The sequence below is a fragment of the Camelus ferus genome, chromosome 13, assembly GCF_009834535.1.
Source record: "Camelus ferus isolate YT-003-E chromosome 13, BCGSAC_Cfer_1.0, whole genome shotgun sequence".
In the NCBI taxonomy this organism is placed as follows: Eukaryota; Metazoa; Chordata; class Mammalia; order Artiodactyla; family Camelidae; genus Camelus; species Camelus ferus.
In genome coordinates this window covers 4121013-4140109 of record NC_045708.1, presented here as the reverse complement: position 1 = coordinate 4140109, position 19097 = coordinate 4121013, and the positions used below count along the sequence as shown (strand labels likewise).

Below are 19097 nucleotides of genomic sequence, written 5' to 3'. Positions count from 1 at the left end.
ATCCTAAAGGGTTCAGTGTTTGAACAAAGGGGATGTAGAAGGAGAGGAAGGGACGGGAAATGTAAAAGAAATAATACAGAGCTGAAGGGCTCAACTTCCCAGGAGGGGAGGGTCCGCCGACACCCAGCATGAGCCAGAAACACTCAGACGGGCATCATCCTGTTGCTTTTTAAACTTTGTCACAAGTTGGTTGTACGCTTAAACAATGTATTCTTTAGTTTTTATTGTACTTGAGCTTTATAAAGTTACGCCATTCGGTAGGTGTCCTTCTGGGACTTGCTCTCTCCCCACCCCTCGTACTCTTCCGAAACCCTCCATGTTTCACGAAGCTGTGGCTCATTCGTTTTTGTGGCTGTGTACGGTTTACCCATCCCCCTGCTGGTGGGGTTTGGATGGTTTCCAGGCTTTCACTGTTGTGAACATTGCTGCTGTGAACATTCTTGTGCGTGCTTCTTGGTGCACATGTGCAAGGCTGTCCCTTGAGTATGCACGTGTGTATTTGTATTTCTGCACATGCACCCATATACCGCACACCTAGGTAGGGAATTCATGCGCCATAAGATACGCACAGGTTCATCTGTGAGCGATGTTGCGGCTTGTTTCCCAGAGGTAGAGTATTAACTTTAACTCACCATGTCTTCATTGCATGTTTATACTTGATGCTAAGTACTACAAACCCGTATCTTTATACTCCTTATGATATATATGTGTGTATGGATAGATTAGACAGATACAAAGTGTATGAATCTGTAATTTAATATTTGGTTATTTCTTTATATTTAATATTAGGAATTGCTAGGTTTTGTCTATTTAAGACCTAAAAAATGGAAGTTTTATATAAACCCACCTACTACTTTGCCTGGATATTAAATTCCAGTTTGGAAGTCATTTTTCCTTCACTGCCTAGGCCAAGGCTTCTAGCTTCCAGGGCTGCTGTCGAGAAGACTGGTTCTGACTCCTGATTCGTCTGCGTGACTGTCTCTGCCCCTTTGATACCCTTGGGCTCTTCTCTCTGGGCCTCTGCAGCTCCGTGATGGAGAACCTTGGGTGCCTTTCTTACCGGTGCTGGTGTTTACAGTGGACCCGCACACCTGGAAAGTTGAGTGGTCCTCAGTTCCGGGAAGTTTTGTGGTATTTTTTTTTCCTCCCTTTCTCTCTTTCCAGACTCCTTTTATTCACATACTGGTCCCTTTGGACTAATCATCTCATTCCGCACCATCCCCCTCCATTTTGCATATTTTTCATTTAGTTCTACTTTTTTTGAGACTTTTTTCCCCTAGGTTATTTTCCAGCCTTTCTGTTGGTTTAAATTTTTGTGTCATAATATTTTTGATTTCTTAGACTTTTTTCTTTTCAAATTTGTTGTTTTTTTAATTCATGGGAAGTACGGGGTAGGGCTTTGCTGTTTGAGCTCTAGAGATACATGCCCTGGGTTCAAATCCTGTCTCTGCCACTTCTCAACTATGTGACTTTGAGTAAGATGCTTCACCTCTCTGGCCCTCAGTTTCTTCCTCTGAAGTGGAGTAAGAGTGCCCGCTCCTTGTTGTTTAAAAGATTAAGTGGAAGAATACATGTCAGATACTTAGAAGAGTTCCTGGCACATAGTAAACATTCACAAATGTTTTTTATTATTAATGCAGTATCTAATTTTTCTAAAGATATTACTTACACATTTCTTGCTGTTTTCTTTGGTGTTTGTATTCTCTGCTTCTTTCTGGTGTTTTTGGTCTTTACTTCATTTCAGACTTCGTTATTGGAGGCTTTCCTCAAATGTCTGATAATCCTTGGCCGACTGCCACGAAGAGTGGGACAGTTGGGCTGAGTAGACACTGCGTGTACTTGGCAGGGCTTGTCACTGATGGGCTTGGCCTGGGGTGTTTGGTTGGAAACACTCCCCATCACCCCCATCCCCCCACCCCACTACCAGCCAAAGGTTAGTGTCTAAAGGCTTTCTCTAAGTAGCAGATGATTATTCTCTTGAGAAGAAATCGCCAGTCTGCTGCCTGGCTGCCAGCAGTCTCACAGCTGAGGAGGGTGGGAAGTTTGGGACCGGACCCGTTCAGTTTCCCTCACCCTGTTTCCAGTACATGCCCCGCCCCTCCCCACCTGTGCCTGGAATGCCTTCATTTGATTTCTCCAAAGAACAAGCGTGTCACTTGACTCCTTGGGGGAGTGATCACGGTCCACTGCTCCCCCTCCTGGGGTACCCAGTCCCTCCAGTTCCTGACCAGCAGACACTTGGGTTTCAGCTTTTTCTGCTGAATCAGTTACCATATCTCTTCATCCTTTTCCAGTTTCTAAAAATTGTTTAATACCTCTTACCTGTCACCTTTGAGTATCCTGTTCTTTTTGTCTATGGCTTTGTTATTCCTTTACTGTAGTTTTGGGAGGGAGGAGGGTTTCAGGAGGACACTGAGATAATGTGATGTATGTGTTTTTAATCACATAGGTTTAACCAATCTAGATGTGTTTATTGGAGATAACTGCATTAGAAAAGACTGTGTTATTTATCCATAATCACTAATGAGATCGAGGAACAAAAGAGGAAAATCCACAATTCTGTCAGCTGCAGCTTCTTCATTTAAAAAACTATCTGGTAGCCAGAGGTTGGGGCAGGGGGGAGGAGGGGGGGAGGAGGAGGTGGGGAGGAGGAGGAGGCAGTTACAGAAGGACGTCGGGAGGGCTCCTCGTGGTGATACAGATGTGCTGTATCTTTGCTGGAGTGCTGGATCCATGAACCCACATGTGTGATAAAATTGTATAGAATCAAATATATGCGCCACAAATGAAAAATAAATAAATACAGCTGAGGAACTCTTAATAAGAGCTTTGGCCTGTATCAGTGTCTGCATCCCAGTTGTGATACTGTGCTGTAATTTTCCAAGTGTTAACCACATGGGAAGGCAGTACTCAGATCACTTATTATTTCTTAAAACTGCATATGTATCTGCAGTAATCTAAAATATTAAAAAAAAAAGACAACCCACCAGTTTATGGTTCCCAAAGCCAGTAAGTACACTCAGCTATGTCACAATAATATGTTTGCTTAGTAAAAATTCAGATTCTCAGGCCCTGCCTCAGAGCAAATGAATAGGACTCTGTCACTCTGTTGCCTGGGAATCTGTATTTTTACAAGCCCCCTCCCACCCACCCCTACCCCAGGAATTCAGATGGGTGTTGAGAATTTGAGAACTGTGCAGTAGTCTGCAGATGAGAGAATAAAAAGTTATCTTTTTTACAGTGTTTTGTTTTTTTAATGGATGAAAAAGGGTTGCCTTATGAAGGAGCATCTGGCTGTCCAGGAAAACGGTGATGAGTCGGGTTACAGCTTATAGGCTGGGATAGATGCCAACAGGCAGCATTCCACTGCTTCCTCTTGTGTTTATTTAGCTTCTTACACCCTTGACTCTTCTTATCAGTTTGTGATTTTCATTGAGTAGCTCAAACCTTGAGAAATTAAGTAAATCAGATTCTTTTGGCAACCTGTGTTGCACTCTTATGACTGACCTGACTGAAGACAGTGTGCAACTGTGAGGTGTGTTCCCTGTGGAGTCTGTTAACGCTGGCATTTCGGGGCGGGGGTGGGGCTGTCGCATGCTAGACATGAATCTTTCAGCTCCAGAAACAGAGTCACAAAGGTCTCAGCTGAGAATCGGTAGCTGCTGGGTGTGCCACCGACAGTCTTCAGTGGTGTCATCCTTGTTTGGAAAGGACTCTTGTCGCTGGTCACTATTGTCCTTCTATGCTCTGACAGCAGCATTGGGTCTCCTAGAACAGGGTCCACAAGCTGTGGCCCGCTGCCTCTTTTTGTCCAGCCCAAGAGCTGAGAATAGGTTTTATGGCACTTTTTATGGTTTTTAAGAAACCAAAAGAATAATATTTTGTAACACACAAAAATGATATGAAACTCAAATTTCTATATCCATAACTAAAGTTTTATTGTTATACAGCAAAGTTTATTTATTCATTTACGTATTTCCTGTAGCCGTTTTGCGCTACAACAGCATAGTTGAGTAGTTTCAACAGCATTTGCCTTCAAAGCAACTATCTGGCTCTTCACAGAAAAGGTTTGACTACCCTGCTGTAGAAAAACAAGGTGAAATGTGCAAGTTGCAGGGGGAAAAATAAACAAAATGCTTTAAAAGTTTAGTGATTTGCACTTAAAGATTACTCAAAAGTCTTTTCCTTTATAAACTCTTATTTATTTGAAAAATGTGATTTAGTAACAATTTAATAATAAAGACGAATTTGCATATGTTGAAATAGAAATTGTTGGGAAAAATCTAACCCAATAATTTATCCAGTGTTAGAGTTCTGTTTCTCTTTTTCTCTTTTATCTTATTCTTGATCCTTTTTGATCCTCTGTTAAAATTCAAATCTCTCATTCCTAAGTTGTGACTTCTCGTTGTATAAAAAGCATATTACAGGGGGTGGTAATAGCTCAGTAGTAGAGCACATGCTTAGCATGCATGAGGTCCCAGGTTCAATGTCCATTTTTTAAAAAAGGAAAGAAGGAAGGAAGGAAGGAAGGAAGGAAGGAAAAGCATATTATGTTGAAAGTGAAAATGAATTATAAGTTGCAGACTCCTCTTTGGCACATAGAGAAGCTGTCTATCTAGTTCTGGTACTGTGACCAGTCCATTTTCAAAAGGTCATTTCCTTGAAATGGAAGAAGAGCAGAAGGTAGGCATCTGAACCACTGTCTGAAATATTGAAAAACATATCCTTGTAACTCAGAGTCACCTGACCAGTCCCTCTCTGGGCCAGTTCTTCAGGCATGGTTGGTTCTCCTCTTGGCTCCTCTGGGTCAGTCACTTCCCATAGACTTGGATCAGTACCAAAGGTTGTCAGGTGCAAAAGTCACCAGCTCATTGGAGTTTCTGGTTATTTTGGCCCTATGTAAAGAAACAACAAAATGGTTGGAAAAGTGGTGACTTGAGCAATATTTTTAAACTTCTAAAGTCTGCTCTACCCTCCAGTGAATCAATTGATTATCAGTATGGAGTTAACACGATGCTTATCATTTAAAAAGTTTTTTTGGGGAAAGGAAATAAAACCATATTTAACATTATCCTGGAAGTTTTAGCCAATACAGTTAGACAAGTAATAAAAGCTATAAATATTGAAAGGGTTATCAGTGTTTGCATATGATATGATTGTCTGCCTTTCAAGAACCAACTGAAAACTCTCAGGGCTACTGAGCTGAATGAGGGGCAGATTATGGAACCCAAGTTACGTAGACCAGGAGCTCCTGCCAAGGCCACCCCGTCGTCCCTGCTTCCCTTCTCGCCAGCACAGCGGCCAGTCTGCCTTCGGAACTCGGTCAGACCAGCGCACTCTGCTCAAAGCCCTTGGCGGCTTACGTCATTCACTGGAGACGGGGTGACCGGTCTTTCAGCATCCAAACCAGGACATTTTTGACAGTGGAAAGGCGTGCTTAAAGTATCAGAAGCAGAATCGTCACTTCTGGCACTCACTGATATGTTTTAATGGTTGTATCTGTCTCTGACGTTACGTGTCCTGGTGACATACTGCTGGCTCACAAGCCTCTGCACAGCTTAGTGGCTTGCAAGAACAGCTTGTCTCTCATGCTCCTGTGGATTGACTGGACTCAGCTGGATGGTTCTCACTGGGGGTCTCCTTATATGGTTGCAGTCTGGTGGCAGCTGGGTCGCGTGGGAGGTGGTACCTGCACTCATGTACCTCTCGTGTGTCTCGGCGACGGTGGCTGAGGGTGGCCGGGCATCTCTCCCAGGTGGACTCCCTGCTGACCAGCTTGGGCCTCCTCACAGTGTAGTGCTCTCAGGGTGGTTGCATTACAACACAGTAGCTAGTTTCCCCAGAAAGCAGGTCTGAGGCCTTCATGAAGCTGCAAGTTTCCTTGTGCCCAGCCTTGAAGTCTGCACCATCCCATCCACTGCATCCTCTTGGACAGAAACAGGTCCAGGGTCAGTGCAAATCAAGGAGGGGGCTCTGTGCAAGGATGGAATACCAGCTGGCAGGACTCACAGGGTGCTCACATCCGTGTCTGGCGCCAGTGTTTTTCAGTGTACTGTCATGTCACTGTCTTTTTTCTTTCATTACATTGCCTACTGTATTCATATAAGTGGCCAGTTTATTTAGTAAATTTGAAATTTGGGGTATATTTAATTGATTATTCTCTGTATACCATAGTATAATTTTTAATTTCTTTTGTCTTTGACTTAATTCACTTTTTTTTCAATTGCGGTATAACCCATTTCTAATATTACTAGTTTCAAATGTACAATATAATGTTTCAAAATTTTTATAGATTTTGCTCCATTTATAAAATATTGGCTCTATTCCCTGTGCTGTACAGTATATCCTTGTAGTTTATCTGTGTTATATGTGGTGGTTTGTACCTCTTCATATTGCCTACTGCTGTTTTGCCGTTCCTCCTTCCCTCTCCCCACTGGGAACGACTAGTTTATTCTCTGTATCTGTGAGTCTGTTTCTTTTTTGTTATATTCACTAGTTTGTTTTATTTATTTTTCTACATATGCAATAACATGCAGTATTTGTCTTTCTCTGAATTGTTTCAGGGAGGATAATACCCTCCAGGTCCATCCGTGTTGTTGCAAATGGCAAAATTTTAGTCTGTCTTATGGCTGAGCAGTATTCCATTTTATATATATATATATGTATGTATATCCATTTGCCTGTTGATGGATGCTGAGGTTGCTGCCACATCTTATCTGTTGTAAATAATATACTGCTATGAACCCTGAGGAATGTATATCTTTTCAAACTAGTGCTTTTGTTTTCTTTAGATATATAGCCAGGAGTAGAATTGCCGGATCATATGGTAGTTCTAGTTTTGGTCTTTTGAGGACCCTCCATGCTGTTTTCCACGGTGGCCGCAGCAGTTCACACTCCCACCAGCACTGTACGAGGGCGCCCTCTTCTCCACAGCCTCACCAACATTTGTCATCTGTGGTCTGTGTACTATACAGTTCTTAATTGAGGAGATACTCTCTTGATTCTAAATTTCTTCATTTTGGAACATGTAAATATTTTCACCCGAGCGTTTTCACAGGTATTGTCTTTTTTGCTTCCATTCAGAGTATTTTTTCTTTATACTTTTTTTAATAAGTTGTCTTTATTTGTGATCTTTTGAATTCTTCAAATTTGAAATTCTTCAAATTTAGGTGCCATAAAACTGTAGGCAGACCTTGTCAGTTTCATTCCATTCCAGGAGAGGATATAAATTTAACTAATTAAAAATAACAGCTCCACCAAATGATTCTTACCAAAAATTGAGCTCTTCCAAAAAGGCCATTATGGAATTTCAAAATGAAGTAAACAGACTTATTTGTTCAGTTTTTCTTTCCTCAAAAGATCAATTTCAGAGTATTCTTGGTTACGTGCTTCTCAGTGATTGCCGTTTCGTAAATATTTTAAAAGCTGCAGGATTTATTTTAGAAAGGTTTTTAAAAGGAGTTCTGCAGAGGCTCAGGCTTTCCTTTCCTAATACACAATTTTTAATACACTACCATGCTGTATTAAGCAGACTTTTGTATTCAGAATCAGGATCACAAAAAATGATTCTGTTACACTGAATATACAAAAATATTTGCATGTTGTGACCACTTGAGCTTTATTTTCCATAGGCAGAATGTCACAGCTTATTGTGACACACAGTTATACATTGTGTGCACCATAATTAATTCTAAGAATTTCTGCTCCATGAGTTTCTTGATTTAATTAAAATGCTTTTGCCATGAGGCTGTACTATCCCTGAAATTGATATTTAAATATCACCACAAGAACAAACCATTTTACATTCATTGTGGAACTTTTTGACTGAGTTTACAGTAACATTTATAATAATGTCAGGTGAACAAAAACAACCTACAGAATGGGAGAAAATATTTACAAATGATGTGACTGACAAAATATACAAACAGCTCATATGGCTTAATATCAACAACAACAAAAAAACAAGCAACCCAATCAAAAAATGGGTAGAAGACCTAAACAGAGATTTCTCCAAAGAAGACATCCAGATGGCCAACAGGCACATGAAAAGATGCTCAACATCAATAATTATCAGAGAAATGCAAATCAAAATGATGATGAAGTATTACCTCACACTGGTCATATGGCCATCATTAAAAAGTCTACAAATAATAAATGCTGGAGAGGGTGTGGAGAAAAGGGAGCTCTCCTACACTGTTGGTGGGAGTGCAGTTTGTTGCAGCCACTATGGAGAACAGTATGGAGGTTCCTTAAAAAACTAAAAGTAGACTTACCATACGACCCGGCAATCCCACTCCTGGGCATATAGACAGAGGAAACTATAATTCAAAAGACATGTGCACCCCAGTGTTCATAACAGCACTGTTTACAATAGCCAAGACATGGAAACAACCTAAATGTCCATCAGCAGATGACTGGATAAAGAAGTGTGGTATATTTATACAATGGAATACTACTCGGCCATAAAAAAGAATAACATAATGTCATTTGCAGCAATATGAATGGACCTGGAGATCATCATTCTAAGTGAAGTAAGCCAGAAAGAAAAAGAAAAATACCATATGGTATCACTTACATGTGGAATCTTAAAAAATGACACAAATGAGCTTATTTACAAAATAGAAACAGACTCAGAGACAAAGAAAACAAACTTACAGCTATTGGGAAGAGGGTGGGAAGGGATAAATTAGGAGTTTGAGATTTGCAGATATTAAATGCTATATATAAAGTAGATATATAAATTTATACTATATAGCACAGGGAACTATATCCAATATCTTATAGTAACATATAATGAAAAAGAATATGAAAATGCATATATGTATGTATATGTATGACTGAAACATGCTGTACACCAGAAATTGACACAACATTGTAAACTGACTATACTTCAGTAAATAAACAAATAAGTCAACTGTTTCACCTTCAACAAGTCAGTTATTAAGGATTAACTTAAATGATTTTTCATCTGAAGCATCTGGTTAGCACTGGAATAAAACAGGCATAGTTAGCAGTTGTGAGATTCTTCTGCTAATAGAACCAACCTATAAACTGCTATTACTTTATCTTTCATATGTGCCATTACAGACCTTAGAATGGGGGGTGGGGTGGAAATGAGTGAAATTAACATGGAGGAACTACCATTTGATCTAAATGAAAAGTCATGTTTCACAGCTGTGTGTAAATAAACCTGCTTGCTGCTACAGCCTCAGTCTTACTGACTGGCTATAGTCTTCTTTAAAGAAAGGCTCACTATTAAAGAAGATGCTGCTGCTTCTTCAGCAGATCTGAGTCTTTTGATTTTCATATGGTCAAAATTAACACTATGGATGGTCAATGTTGAACATCACTTTATATAAGTTAGAAATTCATGGGGGATGGGTGCAGGTCGGTGGTAGAATGCATGCTTAGCATGCATGAGGTCCTGGGTTCAATCCTGAGTGCCTTCATCAAAAAAAAAAAATAGAGAGAGAAAGAGAGAGAGAAGAGGGTATAGCTCAAGTGGTAGAGCACAGGCTTAGTACGCACGAGGTCCTGGGTTCAATCCCCAGCACCTCCTCCAAATAGAAATAAATGAATAAACCTAATTACCTCCCCCTCATTAAAAAAAAAAAAAGCACGAGTTAATATAGATATACATATATAAATTGTTCAAATTTCTGAGAAAATGGAAATTTAGTACTAAATTTTTTCATTAAATGTGTATACTATGTTTAATCTCGTTGCTGCTTGAAGAGTTTATCAAAAAAGATGACATTACCCCACCTCCCAAAAAAAAAGAAAAGAAACCCTGTAGATTTATGCCAGGAGTTCCACATTCAGCCTGCTGCCTGTTTTTATGGGACCTGTGAGCTAAGAATGGTTTTTAAATGGTTGGAAAAAATCAAAAGAAGAATAGTATTTTGAGATGTGATTACTTATATGAAATTCAGGGTCAATAAACAGAGTTTTATTGGACCACAGTCAGGCCCAGTGCTTCGCCAGGTAGTCCGGCTGCCTTCCCTGCAGCAGAGCCTGAAACACAGCCTCTGGCCCTTCCCAGCACGTGTGCCAGCCCCTGCTTTACAGCGCTCAGGAGAGGGGGAGAACCTGGCAGCCGTGCTGAGACTGCTCTCTGGCACCTTCTTCTGTGGGGCTGGCCCACCTCTGTTTCCCACACCTTCACGTACACCTGGTGTTGTCCCTGGACAAAGCTGACCAGTGGCTTGACAGCTTCACACATGTCACAGGCCAAGGCACCAGCCACCTGCCTGATGTACCAGATGAGCGGCAGCGTCTAATGCTTCCCCCACCACCAGCTGAGATTGGAAGGCGTGAGCTGTCTGGCCGCTGTCGCAGCAGGGACCTGTGTGCGGTACTGGAGTGGGAGATGCTGCTCCCGTGTCCCCTGGAAGGAGATGGAGGATAGTGACGGGTTAGCCACATTTCCTCCGAAGGTCACCACTAGAAGAGACCGTGGAAGATCCTTGAAGCACAAAGTGAAGGCTGCCCCCAGACCCACTCAGGTTTCTTAGTTTCAGGCAGCTATTGACGATGGTAGTACTACTGGTGATGAAAATATTGTTGATGATGATATCACTGTTTAAAAATGAACATCTGGGGCTATTGCTAAACCAGCCAAAACATCAGGGTTAAACTGCATTATCTCGGATAAACCCCACCTGCGCGACCACTCACGCCCAGCACCCCCCGCCCCGAGTTCCTCCTCCACCCGCTCCCTCCCCCTGTTCCAGCCCCAGCGACATCCTCACTCCTCCACGAGATACTCACAGGCTCATGTGACCCTCATTTCCCTCCCATGTCCCCGTCAAAGGGAGGAAAGCACATTCTCCTCAGCAGTTTTGGGGTGACAGAAGTGCTAATTTGGAGGTAGTTTCCCAAGTGTACACATCTGCCAAAACTCATTGTACACTCCACGTGGGGGCAGTTTGTATTATTATATGTAAATTAAACCTCAATCAGGTTTCTTTGTAATGGGCTGTGGAGAATTTAATAAAAACGTATGTTGAGTCATGTTTTTATGTGTTGGATTAAGATATCTGCGCATTTGAAAAGTCTTACGACAGTGAAAGAAAGTAATAAACACTGATTTTCTGAGTAATGTGCATTTTTATCAGTTAGCAAAGTTTTAGCTTAGTATTCTTGAGAGAATGTGGGGTTCTGTTTCCCGTAACTTAAGTCTCAAATTAATTTAAGGAGGCGGAACAGTTTTTAAATCTCCCATTTGTTTATAATTTATTTTGCATGTCTTTGAAGGTATTTTTATGTTTTAAAGAATTTTGGGGTAGTTTTGTGACATCAGAGATTTTAGAATTGAATGTTAAAAGTGTTAATCCATGTAGCCAGTTTGTAGGTGGTTTTCTGCATTCATGGGTTATGTGCAGAGTAATCTATTTAGATCCATGAAACACATCAGTCTTATTTCTTTTCCTAACACTTGTGTTTGTCAAGCCATTCCCCTGCGGACATGACTGGTTTTCTGACCCTGGAAGTGGTTGGTGCCCTGCTGCTGTTTGGCTTCAGCTGTGACATTCACGCTCTAGGCTTGTGAGTCCTGCACGCCCAGTGAACCGCGCGGCTGCTGAAGTGTAGTGTTGGCTTTCGTTCCGCAAATGCCACGCCTGAAGCTGACTGCTTACTTTCCTGCCCCAGGGGACCATCAGTGTTGGCATCGACGCCACTGACCTTTTTGATCGCTATGAGGAGGAGTACGAAGATGTGTCCGGAAGTGGCTTTCCGCAGATTGAAATCAACAAGATGCACATCTCCCAGTCCATTGAGGTAAAGCGCACAGGTGGGGGGCCCTTGCAGGGGCGGGGGCCCCTGGGGTAACGAGGTGCAGCGATCACACAGCTGGGATGAGACGGTGTGCTCAGGGTCTTCTCATCTTTGTGAAAGGATGCAGTTAGCCACTTAAAAAAAGCAAAGCTTCAGTCACAACCTTGTTTATACTGCTCTGGTGACATGTTGGCAAGAGGAGTGCCAAGGGGTGCGTAGCTGCCAAGCGCTTTCCAGCCAGGAAGCACTAATGGTCTAGGGGAAGTGGGAGCCAAGATCGTGATTTTAGGAGAGAGAGCAGACCTCCAGGGGAAATTCCGAGAACCAATCTTGGTTTTAAGGCACACTCTACTCTGTGCGGGAAACAAAATACTCAGCTGAGCGCGGGGTCACTGAAATGTCATCTTTCTGTCCGCTGTTTGACTGTGGCAATGTCGGGTCATTCAGCTGACAGTCATAGTAGGTCTCTGCCTCCTAAACCCATTTATTTCTTCTCAAGGACGTCGGCCCAGAGTGTGAAGTCTTAACTCAGGGAAACTTGCCCTCCTCATGAGGCTTCCAGAGTCAGTCACTCCGGCCACAGGGAGGACTGAGGAGTCCCAGGCGTCCCATGTGGGGAGGCACAGGGTGCAGCCTGATGCGGCTGGTACTCCGAGTACCAGCATCTAGCCCTGTGTCTCCCCTGGATTTTTCTGAAATTTGCCCATTAAAGCTTTTGTGAAACATGACCTTGCCAGCCACGTGTGGTTTAGATGGTGGAGTGAGAGATGGGTGGGAGCTGGGGTGGTTCTGCACCCCTGCACATGGCACTGTGTTATCACCTGCACTTCTGGCCTTGCACTTGGTGTGTCTGTCAGGCTGCTCTCCTTGGCGCTTCCTGTTGCTTTGATTGATTTATTACCAGCAGATATCATTTCCTAGGCACCCTTGACAGCTTCAGACACAGCCATCCTCTCCGGAAGCCTCTCTACCCAGAATGGGAATGGAGGGGGTTCCATTAACTTCGCGCTCAGACGAGTCACTTCTGCAAAGGGATGGGGCGAGGTAAGGATATTGCCAGGCGGGATCGTGTTGTCCGTTGCAAAGCCTTATTTCTGAACGTTTGCCCTCAAAATGACCTCGGTGGGCCACATCATTGTGTAACAGGGTGCCAGCTGTCAAACGTGTGTAAATTCACTGTCCCTGAGAGTCAGTTATGTCTCATATCTGAGAAGGAATCTCTCAGGCTGCTGGTGAGAAGGGAGCAGCAGGACTTCCCCTGAGATGCCAGCTTCTGGAAACCCAGCCCCAGGAAACTCAGCATCTTTGTCCCCTTAAACAAAAACCTGTGGGCTGTTCCTTCCTCCTGCACAAGTCAGAAGATGGGCACCTCCGTCTCGGTTCTCTGGTCCACTTATTGGCAGTCATTTAACAGCCCGATATGCCGAGCAAGTCGAGCTGCATCAAATTAACATTAAAGAGTTGCCTTGAAAGTCACCCAGACTAGTGATGAGGCAGCCAGAACCGGCTGGACTTCAAGGCTTTGAGCGGAACTGCTGGCGGGTTTAATGCCAGACCCCTGGGAGCCATCTCCAGTCACCTGTGAGACGGTGAAGCCGAGCAGATGAAAAGAAGCCAGCGGGGGGGGGGGGGGGGGCCACACCTGACTGCAGCAGGCCTCCGCAGATGAGGCAGGGAGGGAGACGGGGATCAGGGGCAAGCGGTGCTTTCTTTAGAGGGGCTCCCTTCAGAAACACGCCTCATTGAAAACTCCCTACTTTGGATCTATGGAAACAGTCATCTCCATTTGGCAAAGGTTAAGATGAGATAGTAAGAATCTTCCAGCCCCTACTTTTCGAGCCCTGGCAAGGGCCGATGGCATTGAATTAAATGAAGGAATTATAACCAGAGGTGGGTTGCTGCTATGAGATAAAACACCATTAATTCTTTTTCTTTTTCTTTTTTGAACAGTTAGAGTTTGGAGCTGGGGATCTGCAGGGACCTTTATTTGGTCTCAAGCTGTTCCGTAATCTCACGCCAAGATGGTAAATACAAAGCGATAAATCCTCCTTGGTGGTCTTTGTGGATTTAGGAGACTAGAACCTGTGTTCTTTTCGTCAAGGTCATCTGGAGTTATCTTGTCTGTTCTACAAGGTCACTGAGGGCAGACTGCAGGGCTGGCATGGAACGCAGGCAGTGTGCTTGTTGCAAAGACCACTGGATTGTGGGGGGAGAAGGGGGACTGCTTCTTGTCCCAGCCCAGGGCCAGGCTTCTGCTCCGTGTTCCTCCGTTTCCTCTGTGGGGATGAGGCTCCTGCCCTGCCTGGTCACCGTGGCTCTGAGGCCGTGAGGACCGTGATACGCTGGAGGGAAAGCACCTTCATAGGGAAGTTGGTCAAGGTTGGAAATATTTATGGACTTGATCGCTTCCTCGTCCCAGAGAATGCGTCTTCAGATAGGAAAAGGGACTTTATTAAGCAGTGAGGCACCATGTGAGACGGCCTGGTTACCAGACAGATTTCTGTCATGCCAGAGCTTTAAACCCCGCCAGCCTCTGTGCTCCATCTTCTCCGCTTTTGTGATGATGTCACACGCCTAGGACTGTCCCTTCTAGAACAACAAAGATGTCCTGATCTCCCGTCTGGGGATACCTGAGCTCAGATAAAAGAAATGGGTGGAAGGTAGAAAATCCTCCTCTAGGGGATAAAATGTAACTGAAGGAGTCCTGGAATGGAGCCTGTGGTTTGAAAAGAAAGGTCTTTCCCTTCCAGTTGGACATGCATCAGCCTGCCTGCCAGGTTCTGCAGGGTAAGACCAGTCTGTGCCCTGCAGTCTGGCAGTAAAGGCACGTTTGCAGGTTGATTCGACATACAGAATAAGAGCTGTCGGGAGAGAGAGGGAGCATGGCTTCTTGGACAGGTGAAGGCTGGGGCTGGTGGCGATGAGCAGAGCTGAGCAGAACCCCGGAGCGGTGCTTCCAGGCTGAGGCTCGCGGGCAGACCGGACTCTGGCGTGGGCTCACCCGCACGCTGCTTAGAACATGACTTCTCTGGCCTCTGCTGTAGGACTCAGATTCAGGGGGTCTGAGGAGGGGACAAGGATTTATGCTTTTTACCGGAGCTTCAGGTGGACAGTATTTGTACAGGTCAGCGTTGTCCTGACCTTGTCTGCTTAGGATTGTCCCCTCTGATGTTGCTGACTAAAAGCGAAGGCTCCTCCCCCCACCCCCAACCTCCCCTGTCCTCCGAGAGGGGAATTCATCAGGCACCCAGGTCATTCTGCAGATCAGACACGTTGAGGAGGCGCTCACTGAGGAAGACCTCTTGGCTGCTTCGATCTGGTTGAGCCTCACAGTGTCTGTCCATTGAGGGTCTAGGTGTAGCTGGTCATCAGCTTTTGCAGGTTTGGAATTTGAACTTCATCACAGTACCCAGTTTATCAGACCTGAGAATGCAGATGTATAAAAAGGTTGCCATTTTATTAATGGACAGTGTCTGCTCTTCAAGGTGCCCTGGTCCCAGGGTCAAGTTATTTGCAGGTCCAAACTAGTGATCAGAAGGTCAGTGGGTGAGTGTGGAATCAGTTCCGAGACAGGCAGGCAGCCTGTGGGAAGTTCTTAGTCCCCGGTGCAGGGCCTGCCTTGCTGACCTCTGCCCAGAGTCTGTCTCTCTGTCTAGGACATGTTCCATAAAAGTACTAAATCTTACCATTTTGATTAAACGGAGATCTCACTCTTCATATTTTGACTCTTAAATGTGACTGCATAACATCTCGGGGACTTTCATCTCTCTTCTCACTGCTTGCCTCCCTGGACCCCGGTGTGGCCAGAGCAGAATGTAGCTGCCGTCCATGTGACGGGGGTGTGAGATAAATGAGCGAAAGTTTGGGTCGGGGGCCCTGTGGAGAGCAAGTAGTTGGTCCTTAGCTCCTCCGGCCGTGGGAAGCGCTTTGTGAGTACAGGAGCAAACGTCATCAGAGTTACCACACGTATCATTATTTTAGTGGCAAAAGCAACACCTCCAGAGCTCAGGATGGAGAGAGAGACTGAACAGGCCGTCTGGTGACTGATGGCTGTTTACAGAAGGCCAGCTGTTCGCTCCTAACACCTTGAGTGAAGTGCTGTGAATTCCTTTGTTACTGACATGAAATACCCCTTTTTAACCAGAAGATGGGGCTGACTCCCTTGGAAACAAACTTCACAGGCCTTTCAGGGGGATGGTTTACTAGCTTTTCAAGTGGCTTTGGTCAGTACCATGCAGCCCTGAGTGCACATCAGGATTGCACGGCACCTTTAGAAACTGTACCGATGCCTGGCCCTCCCATCCAAAATAATGACTTGATTGGCCTGGGTGGGCTCTGGGTAAGGGGCTCGCAAGCTTGCCTGCACATTAGAATCACCTGGCAAGCTTCTGACATGCCAGGGCTATAAATCAGAAGGATTGAAGGCGGGCACCAGCCTCCAGTGTTTTCAGGTTAGTCGGGTGAGTCCAGTGTGCAGCCAAGTTTGGGAGCCCCCGCAGGTGTTTCTGATTTGCAACAGGATTGGATCCGCTGGTTTAGAAAGGCAGACACACAGATGCCTCTTTGGTTGTAGCTGAAGTGAGGATGGGATGGGGATAGGGCATGCAGATCAGAGTGGGGTGTTAACTGAACAGATCCCACAGGATCAACCCCACCCCTACCCAGCTCCCTCTCTGGGAGAGAGGCTTGGTTTTCTGCTTTCCTTGTGGGGAGCTGGCCCGGGGATGAGTGGGCTGGCAGAGAGGGGAGGACCAAGCACAGCTGAAAGCCAGGTGTCATCCAGGACCCTTTCTCCCTGTGTGTCTCCCCAGCTTTGTGACAACCAACTGTGCTCTGCAGTTTTCATCCCGTGGCATCCGGCCCGGCCTCACCACTGTCCTGGCCCGGAACCTGGACAAGAACACCGTGGGTTACCTGCAGTGGCGCTGGGGCATCCAGTCGGCCATGAACACCAGCATCGTCCGGGACACCAAAACCAGCCACTTCACTGTGGCCCTGCAGGTGAGGGCAGCCCTTCCCCTCTCACCACGCCTAATCCAAGCGCCTGTGGGGTTGGGGCAGGTTCTGTTTGTTCATATTCACTCAGGAATGAAGTACTGTGTTCTTGGACTCCCGGGGGAGCCATGGTCCAGTTATCCTAAAGCAAAAGGCCTTTTTCATGCTTCTGGTGGTAAAAGCCCACAGAATCGGGGGGTCGGTAAGTGACCCCAAAGCACTCAAGGGCCTCCGTGGGCGGGCAGGGCGAGGGCTTTGCTCATGGCCATCCCTCGGTGGGCACCTGCCGCCCCAGAAGAACACAGGCTCGATGTCGGGACTTCTTTCACAAGAGTCAGGAAACTGGGGTTTATGCGAAATCTCCCAGTTGTTAAACATTTCTGCCAGTACGTTTTCACACACTTTGTGTGGCTGCCGGGTCGTGGGCCCTGCCTGACGGGCTCCCAGGGTGCTGCCCGGCACTTGGCAGGGTGACCCTGCCCACTTCGGTCTCAGTTGCCAGCACGCCGCCTTCTCCCCTCTGTCTCCCCAGCTTGGAATCCCTCACTCCTTTGCGCTGATCAGCTATCAGCACAAATTCCAGGATGACGATCAGACTCGCGTGAAGGGATCCCTTAAGTAAGTCCCAGCCTGGCTGACGCACCCGGTCGTAGTAAAGTGCCTGCTCTCGTTGATTGCGTGTCTGTAACATTTCTGAAGGGCCTCCTCTTGCGAGGCAGTGGAATTTGCTGCTCTGCAGTCCCATCCCTGCGGAACCCGGGTCTAAGAACCGCACCACTGGTGTCCCGACTCTGTTCCATTGTCACCACTGACTCTACTCCCTGTGGGTGGTGGGGAGGCAAGAGGGAATTGGGGGTGGAGCCCCAGCCTCTGTTCTGAGTGACAGTTGCCCGCGGTGACCTGGAAGGATCCAGGAGGAATCAGGAGCTGAGGGGCCCTGGCTTGCTCACTGCCATCTGCTCCCTGCAGGGCAGGCTTCTTTGGGACGGTGGTGGAGTATGGAGCCGAGAGGAAGATCTCCAGGCACAGCGTTCTAGGTGCGGCTGTCAGCGTTGGAGTCCCCCAGGGCGTTTCTCTCAAAATCAAGTATGTTGAATGCCAATCTTTCTGGCCAAGGATTGTCTGGCAACTTGTAATTCACCTGGGCTTCACCTTAAGGAAGAAATAGACTTTGCTTTGTAATTCTGTTTTTAAAGATGCTGTCACTTCTGTCTTAGGTGTGTAAGCAAAACCTCAAGGGATCCAGAAGCCCAATATTCAGTTAGTGGGGTCTCAGTCTGCATCAGAGAATGTCCTATGCTCTACCAGCCCGTCTTCCACCCCGTCCCATCTCCTGCTACCCTCTGCCCTCCATGCTGGCCCTGGACAGATGGCTGGGGTGCCGGCCCCTCACACCCACTCCCCAACACGGCTGCGGCAGGTTCGCATCAGCGCAGACAGAGTCAGTCCTCTCTCCCCCAGACCCTGCCCGTCAGCACACAGACCACTTCTCCCCACCGCCTCAGTGGCATGTCTACCTCCCAGCCTCCCAGCCTCTCTGAGCCACCTCTTATTTTACCTGACTGGCTGATTGCTTCTAAACCAAGGTGTCACTGTGGGGCCCCGTCCTTGTCTGCCTGGACTCACTCCCTGAGTGGTCCTGTCCAGCCTCCTGGCTTTAAATACTGTCGTGCCCTAATGAGTCTCATGTTTACGGCCCTGGCTGGGTGCCACCGCCTCCCATATCCAGCTCAGGTATCCCACTTCCTTTTCCAACTCTCTCCTTGGGTATCTGACAGCATCTCAAATGTTCTATCTCAAATTCTGAGCCTCCCCCACCCTCGGCTGCACATACCCTTCAAAACCTGCTCTGCCTGGAGTCTCCCCGTCTCAGCAATGAACACTCCATCCGCCCATTGGCTCTGTCCAGAAACCCTCGAGTTAGCTTTCAGCACCCTTTTCCCACACTCCAGATTTAATGTACCAAAATCATCTCGGCTCTCCTCTGAATCTGACCATTTCTCACCACCTCTGTTGCCTCTTGGGAGGAAACATTTTCACTCAGCCGAGTCCTGCGTCAATAGGCTGAACTGTCCACGCTGTGTTGGTAACTAAACCAGCGCGCTGCTGGAGGGCGCGTCCTCTCAGCGCAAGCAGATGGTCTTCCTCGCCGGCTTCTCCCCTGCATTGTTCGCTTGGACCACAGCGCTTTTGAACGTTAAACCAACTTGCCATTCCTGAGGAAAGTTCCACCGGATCGTGATGCGTCATACTCTTTGTATAGTGCTTGGCGTGATTTACTGGTATCTTTCTTAGAATTTTTGAATCTGGGTTTATAAGGGATG

At 46.0% G+C, this 19097-nt stretch overlaps 1 protein-coding gene across 1 annotated transcript in view; it reads left to right on the top strand.

Annotated features, from left to right (window-relative positions):
• Positions 1-19097, top strand: part of DNAJC11 (DnaJ heat shock protein family (Hsp40) member C11) — a 65619-nt gene that overhangs the window by 37171 nt on the left and 9351 nt on the right. Inside the window, 6 exon segments of the mRNA XM_032495091.1 lie at positions 11653-11781; positions 12700-12822; positions 13729-13802; positions 16590-16779; positions 17306-17391; positions 17743-17859. Of these exon segments, the coding sequence (XP_032350982.1) occupies positions 11653-11781; positions 12700-12822; positions 13729-13802; positions 16590-16779; positions 17306-17391; positions 17743-17859 (719 nt within the window).